We start from the raw sequence: 14,777 nt of genomic DNA on the forward strand, positions 1-14,777 counted from the left end.
ACAACAACACGGCAAGATCCTCTTGAAGGTATTTGTTTTTATGGGAGTGCTTACTATCAGTATGTAGGCTAAAATACAAGCCAGATAGAACTTTGCACGTAGTGTGCTTGCCTGTGTGGAAAAACTGAATGCTAAAATCCTTGTAAATGTTCTTAGCTACCTAACACAGTTTTGATGAACTTAAAGCATTCCGAACCTTCCTTCTCTTTGTTTGTTTAGATCAGGGTTTATACATGTTCTGGTAATAACATTAACTTGAATGTCACACTAAGTGGCCTTTTCACTAGAGATTGTGAAATGGTTTACCACAATCTGCAGAACTATTATAGTTACTGTAAATGAGGGTTTTTAATCACTCAGGCTAGATGCACAAGATGGATTTATTGAACTGTTGAGAGTTGGATAGTGATTTCTGTTCAATACTGAAATCATTTACCGGTAATTATTACGTATTTTTAACCCTCCTGGCACATGTAGTTATCAAAGTTAAGTTAAAGTTACCTTAAGTGTGGAATGAAACTGTTTTTCTTGTGATGGGAAAGCTTACAGGGTAATTGAAAATGATGCATGACGATTTAAAGGGTTAATTAATACAGTCATTTTAATAATACACTAGTTTCAGGAGAGGGCTAGGGTAGAGAACAAGTTTAGTGATGACTTCCAAGTAAAATGAAAAGAACAATGCTTGTAGTTGTTGAACTAGATGTGAAATACTCTGTTGGGGAAATGATAATAAAAATTATTAAAGAAGTCATTCAAAAGTTTCTTTTATGTGGAAAATGTAATAGTTTCTGTTGTGATTATTTTTTTCTTGGAGCCAGGAATTTTCAGACTAACAAGATTTTATAATGCATGCACAGATTACTACCCTGGATGCCAGAGGTTTTTTCTCTCTTGGAACAATGGAATAGCGAGTAAAGGAATACATGTACACCCAATGTAGCATGTACATGTAGCAAATAGTGAATACACGGAATAGCTATATCGGTCCGCTTGACGTTTTAAAAGAAAAAGACCTCAGGGTACAGATTTCCAGGTACAGTACTTGAGAATTAGTTGGTGTTGGAGAACCATTCTCAAATATGAGCCTCGAGGTGGGAGGCAATCAATGCCCTTTGCCATTGTGCCTGTTTCCTTGAAAAACACAAAATGTCAGTGAGTCAAGGTACATGTACTTCATAATGCCACTTGCTAACCTGTAGGATATCCTAAGGGTCTTGTGGACTTGGGAAATGGAAAAACACTCTTGGTCATTACAGTACATTTAAAGTATTGTGGCTTTTATTTATTAGGCTTTGCCCGTTCACAACATTACATCAGTTTTTTTGTGCATTGTATTGTGCAAAATGCAAAGGTATGTGCAGAAGTCAAGCATCACTAGAAAAGTTAAAAAAGAAAAAAAAAACAGAAAGTTAAACAATGTAACTTCAGTTGTATTATATTATTGTACTTTGTGGTAAATTTTGTACCCCTGTATCGAACTTGATGTCTTTTCCCTACTTTACTCGCAAGAGCTTGCATTCTTGAATTGTGAAAAGTTCATACATTTGCTTCATGTTCGACATGCAAGCTGCTCCTTGAACATACGATGTAGCTGGATCTTAATGTGCTTCTCATTTCTTTTTCGACTTTGATTCCAATCCTAAAGCCCTGAAAATGAACAGGTAAAACAAACCATTTCAGAGGAGTGACATTAAGAACTTGTGAAAGACATTGAGGAAACCTAAATATATGTTATTGAATGATTTAGTGAGTAGTATCATGGGATATTTTATTGTCGGGGTCTCGCTGCAAGATGAGTAAAAGTATCCCACTATACTACACACTAAATCGTCCAATAAGCTATTAATTTTATTCTCCAACTTTTTTGCAATAATAAATACATGTATAAAACTGAGAATTTGTGACAGATTTGTACATGACAAGTACTGGGCAAACATCAGTACCTCATCTAGTCAAACCGGTCTTCTACTGTACAAATATTGTGGAATATTTGTATTTGTTTCATGTGTTTTCTGTATAATAACTAATACAGTAACTGTTGGATGATGATGATGATGATGATAATGATGATGATAATGATAATGATAATGACAATAGTAATAATAATGTTGTAGTTGCTGTCTACAACATTACTTACTCCTCCACATCATCTGTATCTCTGACATTCAACATCAGCGCTCCTGAATCCAAGAACACCATGTTTTGTGAGTTTGAAATCTAAAGGGAAAAAAAATTAATCAATCATTTTATTGTTTCCACCAGCCAGTCCATTGTACATGCACAATGTGTTTGTTGGTTGGCTAGTCAAATGAAAATGACGTGGATTAGCACCAGATAGCAAATTACATAGAGGATATTACATGGCCGTGCGGAGATACCAAATTTCTCTTTGATATTTCACAAGTGAGTGCAGTGAACGAGTGAAATAATTATTTTTCAACACTCGAAAAGCAATTTTGTATCTCCAAGCGGCCAATTAATATTATATTTATGATATAATAATAAACACCAATGAAATACTCAATCATTTCACGAAAGGCACGATTTTCATATGTAACCATAGCAACAATGATCTTTTCAAGTGTGAAACATGTTATCTTCACGTGTGAAGATACGTATCATGTTTTCACGCAAAAGCTCACTTGGTATTTCATTGGCGTTTATATAATAAATGTCAATTTACAATTATAATGCTACTACATGTATCAAGTATAATACAATAGATACATGTACATTGAGTATAGTTCTTACTGTGTTTGAAATCAGTTGTGCTGCTCTTATCCTCCTCAGCTTCAAATAACCAGGATTACCTTTCAGAGCATTACCTAGGTAATTATTGTCAAGGTTGAACTTAACAAATCAAAGACCTATGTACAACAACTACCAACTACATGTATGTTATAATTATAACCCACATACTGCTACCTACTTGAGCTACTTCAATTAAGTTCCATATTCTTTGGACCAAGACAGCAGTTGACTGACTGCCATTTCCAGAGTTCAGGAGAAAGCCTGGGCAAAAGTGAAGAGGGGGGGGGGGGGGGGGGGGGGGGGGGCGCACACATTGCTCGATTACAGTAGAAAGAAAGGATATCAAAGTGGCTGCCTTGGCTTCTCCTTCAGCTTGTACTATTTTCTGCTGTCTCTCTTGGATTGCCTTTTCCACCAAGAATTGCGCTCGCTGTGCTTCTTGCTGGGCTGTGAAGATCAAATCAAATCTAAGCTTTTCATTTTCTCCTTTGGGCGTCGCTGACAAACTTTCCTCATCAGCGAGGACCAGTCCAGGGGAAAACAACAATGTCCACTCAAAAACTATGCCCCTTTACAGGACTAACTCCTTCCCTTCTAAAAGTGACACTTTAAGTGTTACTATACTTTTTTGTATTCCAAAACTATGTTCACTAAACACTAAGTGACCCAAGTTTTAAGCCTTCATTGCAAAAGGCACCAGAGTGTTTGTTTTAAGGACGGTGCCTACTATTGTTATTGCGCATCTTGAGATACTTGGATTTCATATGGGTATTGATTATTAATTATAATGCAGAGATATTTTTGCGCACTTCAAAACCTTGATTGTGAAGAAAGCAAAACTTACCAAGTTCTCTTGGTGTCCAAAAAGAAAATTGGGGGTAACCACTATTTCAGAGATAATTAAGCTTCAATTTGGAAAAGAACGTCATTCATTGCTTTGTATTTTAAAGCTTTTTACAAATATTGTTGATTAATTATCTTCGAAAAATGCGTTGTTACCCCCAATTTTCTTTTGGATTTTAATAACACTTGTTAAGGTCTGCTTTTCCCGCATACTCAGTAAATAGCGCAAAAATACCTTTGAATCAGTAGGCACCGTCCTTAACTGGAATTTTCCTTTTTAATGACCAGTCCACATTACTACTAAAATTTAAAATCTTGAGAGAGCTGGATCAAGGAGAAAATGACGTTAAATACAACTGTACTCACTATTACGAAAGCAATGTGTGTGTAAACAGCTGAATTAATATGCAGCATGGGAGTTTCGGGCTTTCAGACTTTTAACAACTGTGTCGCTAAAGTGGAGGTTGGATGCCTGAGCCATAGCTTCCACTACTGGCAGCCAGCTCCAAGATGGAGACTGCACTGATGGCTGGCAAAACCTGACAAACCAGCCATGAGCCCCCACGTCCTTGAAAAGACAGGCACCTGTCACTGATACAATGTAAACAGTGGAAAGTAGAGGGGGGATGGGAGGGAGGGAAAAAAACCGCTAAACCCTCTGCACAAAATGTTCCTTCCTGCCACACCGATAAATAAGCTGTACCATGCAAAGCACGAGGAATCCAACGCATGCGCAAGATGATACAACAAAGCCACTAACAACAACTGACGGCAGTCGCTCCTAGTTAACTCAGTTAAAGTGCATTTAACTTCATTTAAACTTGTGTTTTGCACATTTAATAACCTGTATTGCATGTATACCCTGAAATTTCAAGCTAGTGTGTAAATGAAGTCACTTTTCCCTAGATCCAACCCTCTGAGGTCAAATCGGGCAAATTTTTGCCAGTCAGGTGTTAAGCAAGTACACTTTTAAAATCTGAAGAAAAAAAGTAGCTCTTTAAACATTATCATATTACTCGAAGACCAAACAATTTGAATTGCACTCGTCAGTAGGCACTGGTTCAAGGGTAAATGGGTTACATGTACATGTACATGTAGTTGCAGTAAATCAACCCTGAATAATACATTGTACATTTTTACAACCAGGCTTGATTACAATTTCGTGCGTTAGGGTGTTCATCCTCCTAACAGTGTCGAAAAGGAATACATGTACTGGGTAACTGAGCCAAAACAAAATCTGAACTCACCAACTTGCTTTGCCTCAATAGCAGCAGTGTATTCCCTCCCAAAACTCAAGTCAGTCTATAAAAAATAAAATCAAGTTAAAAGTCAGCATCAACATGAATCCTGGAACCAGACTGATGGTTTCTTCTTTTACTTCAAACCACAGAAAGTAAATCATCATCACCATCATCATCATTCTTTTTTCTTCCCGTTACCATCATCATTAATATTCAGTGAAGCTATGATCCTCGCAGTTAACAACACAATTTTAGCAAAAATGATTCATATAATTTCGTTCATTGATTCATTGATCACAGGAACATTTGAACCCACAAGTAACCAGCTCCCAAAATCAGTGGGATCATACATGTAGCTCAGTTGGTTAGAGCGTCGCACTGGCATTGTGAGGTCACAGGTTCAAACCCTGTTGAAGTCCTAAAATTTTCAGGCTTCTCTATGCAATAATTATTGCCGCATTCATAAGTGCAAGGATCATGGCTTCACTTGATTTTATATCCACAGTTCAATAATATACTGTATCATTTTGTTCATTATTATTATAATTATGTAAACAAATGCCTTACATGTAGCTATACATGTAGCTCTGGCAGATCTTATACCGACATTACACCAAAGGACCAAGCCATAGCCATTGGTCCTTATCATTAAATGTACTTCTCCTTCAACTTTAGAATCCTGTAATGCTGTAATCCTAGCAAGACTGTTTTCTGCAACAATCTTCTCCTGGTGGTAATCCCTACACTGTAGCTTTTCAAACCATGTCTTTTGCTTACTTCTTTGAGTGCACCAACAACTACTGGTGCCACTTCCAGATGACAGATTCCCCATGATAGTTTCCCAATACATCCTTTTTAGTTTTAGTTTTTCAGGACTACACAACCATACACGTAATTACTACTTTTATCAGGATTTCCTTTCTTTACTGCTACAGTACATGTACATGTACATGTACATGTACATGTAAGTAACAAGCATAACTGTGATAATCAGAAGAAAAAAATATCCACCTCTAGCCACACTGAGGTGAACAGTTGAAACAAGCAGTTGTTTTAGTATACTAAAACAGTGAGATAATAATTTTATAGCACAAAAAGATGATTTTAATTCATTCATTCCTGCAACGATCAAAATAATTATTTTCGGGCACAAGTCCCATGCAAGTTCCTCGGAGGAGAACAGCAAAGGATATTTGGAGTTTGAGTAGGCAATCAGAGTGCACAGGTCCTCAATGCTAACCACTGTTTTAGTATAATAATCATCATTAACTTATACAATAATACAATACAATACATACTTAATTGACCCCTCCCCATAGCCAACCCAATTGGCTGGAGGCAAACCAGTTGGCTATTTACAAGTGCAGCTGGGAAGTTGAACCAGGGACTACCAGGATCAAATTCAACGAGTGGTCAGAGGGAGTCTTGAACCCGGGAACTCCGGATCTCAAGGTAAGCGCCCTAACCACTGGGCCACACAGTCTGCCTCCTTAAGTCTCTTCTTGCAATGATTGTGTTCCATCATAATTATACACTGTATAAAGTGTCTATAATGTAAGTAAGGGAAAAAAGGCCTTTGCAAATAATTATATTACTTTTAATTACCCTTTCGTGGTAAGCTTGAGAACTGGATTTGCTATAAACAAAATGGCCATGAAAGTAGACCAAAATAATAAACTCACAATAGACACATCATCCAGGATGATGTAAAAGTCCTTTGCTCGATCAGTTAGCTGCCTTCTGATAAGCAGACTAACCTGCAACATAAAACCACACATGAAGCTACCCTGAATAGAAATCATTCATTCAATTTTGTTGGTTTGACAGCACACACTTATCAGGCCTCCTGATATTACGTGATGGTGCGATTTCGCACAATCGACCTCAAATCGCATCCGATCGCCCAATTCACGAAAAATTGCATAATTCACAAAAGAATGCACAAAATTCATAAAATAAAACATAAATCAACAAGTTTCTTAGGAGTTCCTGCATAAAAATTAATACGCCATTTTTAATATGATTTACCCTTTGAAAACGGCTAAAAAGCCTTTGTTACCTTCAATTTTGTAAATAAGAAGTTCAAGGCGTTATTTTGCATGTGGGGGGCCTGATATGAGTCTCATTCTTAAAGAGTCGCCAATTGGTGTAACACAAACACCCCCTTTGTTCAGATTAGCAAATCTGTTCAGAAATATAATAATACTGCACACAAAAACAAAGTGTAAGAAGCTAGTCATAGCATACAGGAATATTTAATTTAATAATTATTGATCATTCATTTGGCATGTTAGCTGTGTCCTTTCAACTTTTAACGTGGTGCACCAATAGTGCAGAAGACCTAATTTTTTTTACTTGTCCAAACTAATGTCGATCAAGATTCATAATAACTGTTTCCTTGGGTTCAAAATGTCTTTATGTTTTTTTTATCCTGAAACCTTGAAAAACGAGCTTAAAATTGCTCAGAAAAAAATCGCATAATTTACAACATTTATCGCCTACACGTAATTGGCCTTTCTAATCGCATAATCTGCCCTGCAAATTTTGCACAATTTGCAATTTTTCATTGCACCCTATCAGAAGGCCTGACATACACAAACAAGACGAACAAAAAACATCTTTATTTGTGATGACATGACAGAAAAAAAAAAAGAAAAAAAAAAAGATAGAATTAATTAACTTTGAATGGCAAAATGGCTTTCCAAAATAATAATTCTTTGATTGTGTTCATGTGATAAGACGGCCATGTTGGTGTCAAAACAATAGAAAAAACATAGGTCAAGTTTTGCAGAATAATAGTCTAAGAGTCAAATTCCCAAAGACCTTTTCGATATAATTGTTCTTTCCACCAACATGGCCGCCATACATGTACATTGTACAGGACATCTGGTAGAATCAAAGTTAAGAATGGGGGTTGGAGAAACTAGGCAGTCAAAAGGAGATACATGATTGTACAGTAGATCAATGATCATTCATAATAAGAAATGCATGTTCATCAAAACTTACAACCATTCTTTCTCAGAAATGTAAATTTTACCTCTTGTCGCATGGTTATCAGCTGCGAGGCATTGAACTGGGCCACAACACTCTTCAAAACCTACATACAGTTACATGTACACAAAATAAATATAATTACCCCGTATTAACAGCACACGCACATGTAACTAATGTATGGCTACCAAAAACTTCTCTTCAGCTACATGTAATTACCTGCATGTACAATGTATTATACGTGAATGTACACATACAGTACATGTTATTACTGCTATCTTTTTATATTGATGCTTTTCAATCTGCGTCAATTATTACCTCTAACCCCTGCAACAAGTGACACTTACAGATTTTACAGTACTTGGGCTATTTTTCCCATCAACAGAGAAATCCTTAGGGTGTGAAGAGATGCACTGTAGAAGCCTAGTTTCTCTTTTTCCAAAAAACCCATTCATTACATGTATGAGTGAGAGCAGAACTACTTGTACTAAAGTTAGAAATAAGAAAAAGAAAACTAACAAAAAAAAAAAGTTAATTTAAAGCTAATAATCTTGGTGCACTGTAGGTTTAAGGTTTCCGCAATAGCCAGGAATAAGTGTTGTACAGTGCCCCACTCTCCCTTCCCCCCCCCCCCCCCCAAAAAAAAAAAAAAAAAAAAAAAAAAAAAAAAAAAAAACAAAAAAAGAAACAAAAAAAAAAAAAAACAAAAAGACAAAAAAAAAACCAAAAAGTACTAACAATCATGTACAGTGTACACCTTCTTTAATAATTGGCAACCTTCAAAGTCTACTTATTACAGCATACCTCATTCATTATAGAAGGTAAAACCCTCTCATCAAAGTCCAGTCCAAGTTTCCTGAACATCTCCGGCAGCATAGTGGCCTGTGGACGAGCCAGCACTCGAAGACCAATGTTGACCATTTGCAGATCTAAGGAACATGATTTTTAATGAATAATATTAAGTGATATTAACCCAGACTGTCACACAACAAAACAAGGATTTATCTAACAAGGCCTTCCCACAGTTGTTTTTGTGCCAAATACATGTACAACAGTAGGTGATTATAGTGGAAAGTGGCCTGATATTCATTAAAATTTAATACTTAACCCTTTGACGTTCAAACCAGCCTAAACCGGCCAGACTTAGTATTTTACTCTGTCCAACGCCAGATGATTTTATTCTTCAATGGGGAACCCCTGGGAGTCAATCCTGAATGGGTTAATAATGCTACAAACTCCCTTAACCCATTGACTCCCGGGGGTTCCCCATTGATGAGTAAAATCGTCTGGCGTTAGACAGAGTAAAATACTAAGTCTGGCTGGTTTAGGCCGGTTTAGGGGTGAATGGACTAATGGGACATTGACAAAGGCAGGCCTTAGAATTCTGCCATTTTTCACTTAAAGACAGCCAAAACACAAAATTGTGTCACAAAGTTCTGAATAAGTGGCTAACAACAACATGTATTTCTTCACAAGATTGGCATATTTATCCTTTCCCAGTGTGTTCTTTTTGTGGAGAAGTGGATGAAACAGTTGAACACATTCTTGTATATTGTAACTACATGTACTCCAAGAGCTTCTGGACAGAAGTACATGTAATTAAGTGGCTTGATGATCAACTGAAGATGTTACAGTGTAATTTGATTGAAAGGCTCTCACTTAAAGATAATAGTGTGGAAGGTTCTTGAATTAAATAATTTTATTGTGGTAAAAAACAAATCGAAAGTGGTTAAGCATGGTTTGGCTCCGCCTTGTGAGTCCACAACATTTTGACCACTGTGATGACGAATATCGTTGTCGATAAGAGTACAGACAATACTGAATCACTTTCGATTTTTTAATTATATGTAGTTTGGGACACACACAGACCCATGTACAAACATAAACATTTAAGGGATAAGTACTAAAAGCACATAGGCAACCAGGGGTTTCATTAGAAGCCGGTCACTGGCAGTATACCGCTGTCTGTTTGTCAGAGATTATTTCGCCTCTCAGTGCCTGCTACTCTGTCTTGATTTTCACTCAAACCTTGTAAAAGACGAGAGTGACCACCGATTACATTATTTAGCCCAGGCATCTACCTCAAGAGTTAATGAAACCCCTGAGCAACCAAGAACATGTTTACTTATTCAAGAAATTTGCATCAAACAAGTACATGTACTGGTTTAATCATGCAATACCTTTACTTCCAGTTGGAGAAATAATCTTTCTTGGCTTTGATCTGATGTCATAAATTATAGGATATTGAAACCACGGTATCCTGAAAAGAAATATATAGCAAGGAAAAAAGTGATTGAAACATTAAATAATCAAGTTTCAACAAAAATGGTAAAAGAAAGAATGAAAGAACAAATGTATTGAGTGAGTGAGTGAGTGAGTGAGTGAGTGAGTGAGTGAGTGAGCGAGTGAGTGAGTGAGTGAGTGAGCGAGTGAGTGAGTGAGTGGGTGAGTGAGTGAGTGAGTGAGCGAGCGAGTGGGTGGGTGGGTGGGTAAGTGAGCGAATATGTGAGTGAATGAATGAATGGATATACCTGAAATGAAGTCCTTCAGTGTAAATATTGTTTTGGATTCCACCAATTCTGCTGAAAATGATCGCCCTGTGACCACCATCAACTTTAAGACAAAGAATAACAGAAAAACTGATTATCACAGGCAGAGGCATTATGATATGATCCAATTTGTTATTTACATACATGTACAAGTTTAGCATACAGCGTAGCCTTACTTTTAACAAAAAGAATGACCAGTTGACTTTCTTAATAAGGGTGGTTATTAATGTTAATTTAACAAAAGTAACAACACAGTGGGAGGGGTTGTGATTTGCCGTTTGACATGGAGTGGCAGTTGTTTTGCAGCTTGGGGGTATGGTCGTACAGTTCTTCAGTCACAAACAGCAAACAGTGGAGATCAAATCAGCCACATTGGTGTTAAGTGTTGCTTGCCTCCCTGGCCCTCTCCCTTCCCTGTTTCCACTGCTTGTCATTGTGATACAGTGTAAGTGCATGCATATGGAATTGCCTGGTGTGGGGGCTCATCATGGTGGGGTTGCTGGGATAGTCAGTCCTGGGAGCATTACTCAGCAAAGGATCTTGCTGTAAATTGGCCCCCAGTGGAAGCCCCTGCACACATGTCAGGCACCCAACTTCCATTTGCAATGATTTTCTTGAAGAAAAGAAACACTTATAGCTAATTGGTTCAAAATTAATAGCTTTTTCTCAAGGCATCAGTCAAACCAGCTTAAAAAACAATTTTTACAAAAGTCAAGTCAGTGACTGTTACGTATGTGGGGTATACAAATTCATGATTATTTCCAGGCGCAACTGAGTTTCAACCAAACAGTTGGAAAAGTGGTTTATCAGGCACCTTTGACAACTTCGATGTAAACTACAACTGAAATGGTTGATCCTGATAGATCATGACCTACATGTATTTCCTCTTTTCATCTATTTTCAACTATAACAAAGTTAAAAAGCACTCTTAATTGTACCAACACGCACCCCCCGGGGCATTTGAAACCTTTCCTTGCCCAGGGGGAGAGAATTTGATCATCTTAGTCTACCCAGGGGTGGGACATTTGATCACCACTTTTTAGGGATGGGGGAATTTGATAACTAGCCTTGATTTCATGTGCAGTTTAATTCCACATGGGTTGATGTAAAAAGGCAGAGACAAACTTTGATGAATTCAACTTTAAGACAAGATTGTGGAATCATGGCTGAAATGGACCTATGATGAGGCATTTGAACAGCTTTTTGGCCCGAGAAGGGGGAAATATGAACAAAAGTTTTCTAAAAATTCAAATGCCCGGCTGGTTGCCCGGGAATGTTGAAGCTTCGATTTGACTGGTACATACTTGTATAAACTATAAGTTGCCCAATTTTGCCAACAAATCTTTCTACAACCAGCCCCCTCTTACTACATGTACATTCCTCACAGCCCCCCACCCCTCCCACCTACCCTTGCAAGGGTATTTTTCTGTCCTATGTGTCCTTCTTTCGTGATCTCAATTTATGTATGCGAGTCTCCTAGCATATTCAAGGTCAGAGCGCTCAGCTAATTTATATATCGCTATAGCTAAAGTAGCCAATGGGGATTTATGTCCAAACTTATCTTTCGCTAAGTTAGGTACCATAATTATTAAGTCAATATGGTATCTTACTTCTGTTCAAAGCTGTTACTCTTCAGAAATAAAACGCGTAACGATCGAGTTTTCTTGCATCATGCAAAGTATGATTTCCTTAATTTTCAAATCGTGCGAAAGACAAGTGTCATAATACCTGTGTAAATTGACTCTTTGACTCCATACGCAACCGCGGCAGCAGCAGCAAGAAGTTTAAGCCCAGTTCCAACTCCTTTAGGGGCCTTCCCCATTCGTCCAGCAAATTCAGTGAATTTGTCCGCCATCTTGTCTCCTTCACGTGTACAAGAATCTAGTGACGAAAGAACAAGGAACGGCTACAAAGTTGCGAGGCTTCCAAGCTGTAAAGAAACAACATGGCGGACAGCGGTGCAAAACGAGCAAGTGTGGAGTTTTTCCAATATTTGATAAATTCCACTGAAAGGTAACTTAACATGACAGAGGTTCTGCTTCAGAATGAATTTATGTTTTTTTGTTGTTGCTAAAATCAATAATGTCGAGTCTTTTTTCTTTACTAGCTGTGTGGACGATAAAGTGTGCGTGGTGGGAATCTTTGGGAAAGACAACATTGGGTTCAAGTCGAAGGCTGTACATTTGAATGGCACCATTGGAAAAGAGGTTTTTAAGGTTCGTAGAGTTCGTAGCTTTTAAGATCTTTGATGCTAAGTGGTTTATTTTGGGGCAAATAAAAACTGACTTCTCAAGAACTGAATCTCTTTTTCAGAGACATTAATTTTTATTACGGTGTAATAAGGAATTCCTTTCGAAAGTACATCTTTCAAATTTACGGCTTTTTGTACAACTGTACACGTAACAGTTGGGTTTTATCGTTTTGTTCATTATGGACTCTATTATTACCCTGAAGTCTTCGTGAATCCTCTGTTCGTTTAAAGGTCTTATACCTTCCTTGGGTTTCCAGTTTTTAGGTTACGATAGTTGGTAAAGATAATACATGTAAGTCAGGGTCGGTACATTTCGCTGACCCCCAGTCCATGGACCACCCAAATGGACCACCCAAATGGACATACCCTAAAAATACTATTTCGAATGAGTACTGTTGATCTATGTGTAAGCAGCATCTCAAATAGTGCTTACTTAAGCCTCAACACCCATAATTTTAAACAGCATAATGTTCAACAGTATTTAAGTCTAAGCACCCATTTTAAAAAGGTTAGCCTTCGATTATTGTTGTGATGGCCGATTACTTCATGTAAGCTAACCTTTTTAAAATGGGTGCTTAAACTTAAATACTGTTGAACAATGCTGTTTAAAATGAGTGTTGAGGCTTAATTAGGGAGCTTCTTCAAATTTCGGAGGGTCAAATTTCCCATTGTTCGGAAGTCATATTTTCGATGAAGTCAGAGGATTAAACACTGATCATCGGAATATGTGGTATCGGGACTTCCGTCAGATAAAAAAATATCTGTCTTCCGATTGGACTTGATCAAACATCCTATTAGCACAATGCACGGAATTTTGAAACATGAACGTCTTCTTAAAGTCTGTGTCACGCGAGACCTACGACCCCATTTAGGAATAATTATATGAAATTACCGTCCGGATGAAAAATGCCTTTAGAACTAACTAATCAGCTAGTTTAAAATGTGTTTAAATTGTTTGAAACATGTTTGAAACGTTGCTGTTTGGATGGAGTTTGCAAATCTGTAGAAGGTGTTTATCAGTGTTTGAAAAACAATCCTGTGTTACATCTGTCAACAACTCACATTATCATGACTGCAGAAGTAAATTCCTACATGTATGAAAAGGTCGCTGCACCTTTTGGGCACTTTAGGGAAAATGTGATCGTTGAAATCATCTATGCACTGTTTTTGTGCTTCCAGTTGCATTGAAATGTTCAAAGTTATCTTTGAAAAATATTGACTCGCGCCCGTTCATCGAGAGATATCGATCAAAGAGCCGACAGACTGCGACAGTAATTCTTTTTTAATACCATAAGAAATCGACTAAAATGATAAGTCCGAAAAGTTTTTGTTCAGATTCCTTATGGAATATTAAAGAGTGAGAAACGTTTAATGGTCGAACGCTCGCAGGCTGTATTTTTGAACAAAAACCCATTTGTGGGAACACATGTCACGATAGCTTCAAAACGTGTGACAGGCATCATGGTTTTTTCAGTCGAGTAGCAGTTCACGCAAGCTGGTAATTTTTGGTGGTCCTTTTTAGATTGTCAAATATCACGAATTTTACACTGTTTTCCGAAACCTCAAGAGTATGTTTTGCCATATTAAAAGCCCTAAAATATTAAAAATGTGCAGCCGAAACGGTTTAAGACCCCGTTGTTTTGTCGCACGCTGACTGATCAAGATACGGAACAAAGGTCAGTGTTGGGATGCGGCCGCACAGCAAACGACCGAAATGTGTTTCACGGTGTATTAAACTGGCACAGATAGTTGTTTTTCAAACATTACATTAAAGAATTGGCAAGTACATGTAAATCAACGGACGTGTTGCGCTTCACCTTTAAGATTGGTTTCCAAGAAGGCATTTAGAGTCATATATAAACGCTTAATTGAAATCAGTCATTTTTGTTGTCATTGAGATGTTGAAGTTGAAAATAGAAACAACAGGAGCATAAATTGTAGAAACATGTGCACACAAAGATTACGATCTGCGAGATCGAAGATTGGTACACTTATACTAAATCCACTCATTTATAAAAACAATGCATGAGAATGTGCCATTCTAGATTGATGTCCGATTGATGTCCGGTTTTATCAGAAGTTTGAAACCTCAAATCGGAAATTCTTGAGTCAGACACAAGCAGCTATCGGAATCGGAATTTAAATGCT

The 14,777-nt window shown here is 37.5% G+C and overlaps 3 protein-coding genes across 3 annotated transcripts in view; 2 read left to right on the forward strand and 1 right to left on the reverse strand.

The window, feature by feature from the left end:
- The window catches only part of LOC138053335 (kelch-like protein 17), a 5,041-nt gene extending 4,289 nt beyond the window's left edge, over positions 1 to 752 (forward strand). The window contains exon 5 of the mRNA XM_068899984.1: positions 1 to 752. This exon is cut by the window's left edge and continues 406 nt beyond it. The gene's annotated coding sequence lies outside the window, so the exon portion shown is untranslated.
- Positions 753 to 1,259: 507 nt separating this feature from the next.
- On the reverse strand, positions 1,260 to 12,259 carry LOC138051750 (prohibitin-2-like). The gene is made up of 11 exons (XM_068898004.1): positions 12,107 to 12,259; positions 10,361 to 10,442; positions 10,010 to 10,089; positions 8,634 to 8,758; positions 7,876 to 7,935; positions 6,521 to 6,595; positions 4,845 to 4,899; positions 3,098 to 3,201; positions 2,755 to 2,832; positions 2,141 to 2,220; positions 1,260 to 1,650 (listed from the first exon to the last, which is right to left on the reverse strand). The coding sequence occupies exons 1-11, from the start codon at positions 12,231 to 12,233 to the stop codon at positions 1,614 to 1,616; spliced, it is 903 nt and encodes a 300-aa protein (XP_068754105.1). The 5' UTR covers positions 12,234 to 12,259; the 3' UTR covers positions 1,260 to 1,613.
- LOC138051748 (nonsense-mediated mRNA decay factor SMG8-like) overlaps positions 12,255 to 14,777 on the forward strand; it is a 32,354-nt gene continuing 29,831 nt past the window's right edge. Inside the window, exons 1-2 of the mRNA XM_068898002.1 lie at positions 12,255 to 12,391; positions 12,486 to 12,594. Of these exons, the coding sequence (XP_068754103.1) occupies positions 12,324 to 12,391; positions 12,486 to 12,594 (177 nt within the window). The 5' untranslated portion in view covers positions 12,255 to 12,323. The remainder of the gene's footprint in view (positions 12,392 to 12,485; positions 12,595 to 14,777) is intronic.

The sequence above is a fragment of the Montipora capricornis genome, chromosome 6, assembly GCF_036669925.1.
Source record: "Montipora capricornis isolate CH-2021 chromosome 6, ASM3666992v2, whole genome shotgun sequence".
NCBI lineage: Eukaryota > Metazoa > Cnidaria > Anthozoa > Scleractinia > Acroporidae > Montipora > Montipora capricornis.

Excerpts from the sequence above, each read along its gene's own strand:
- LOC138051750 (XM_068898004.1), bottom strand. The coding sequence starts at position 12,233 with ATGGCGGACAAATTCACTGAATTTGCTGGACGAATGGGGAAGGCCCCT. Across the intron at positions 7,936-8,633 it reads TACCTTCTATAATGAATGAG|GTTTTGAAGAGTGTTGTGGC; the intron begins GTATGCTGTAAT and ends AACTGTATGTAG. Across the intron at positions 1,651-2,140 it reads GATACAGATGATGTGGAGGA|GGCTTTAGGATTGGAATCAA; the intron begins GTAAGTAATGTT and ends GTTCATTTTCAG.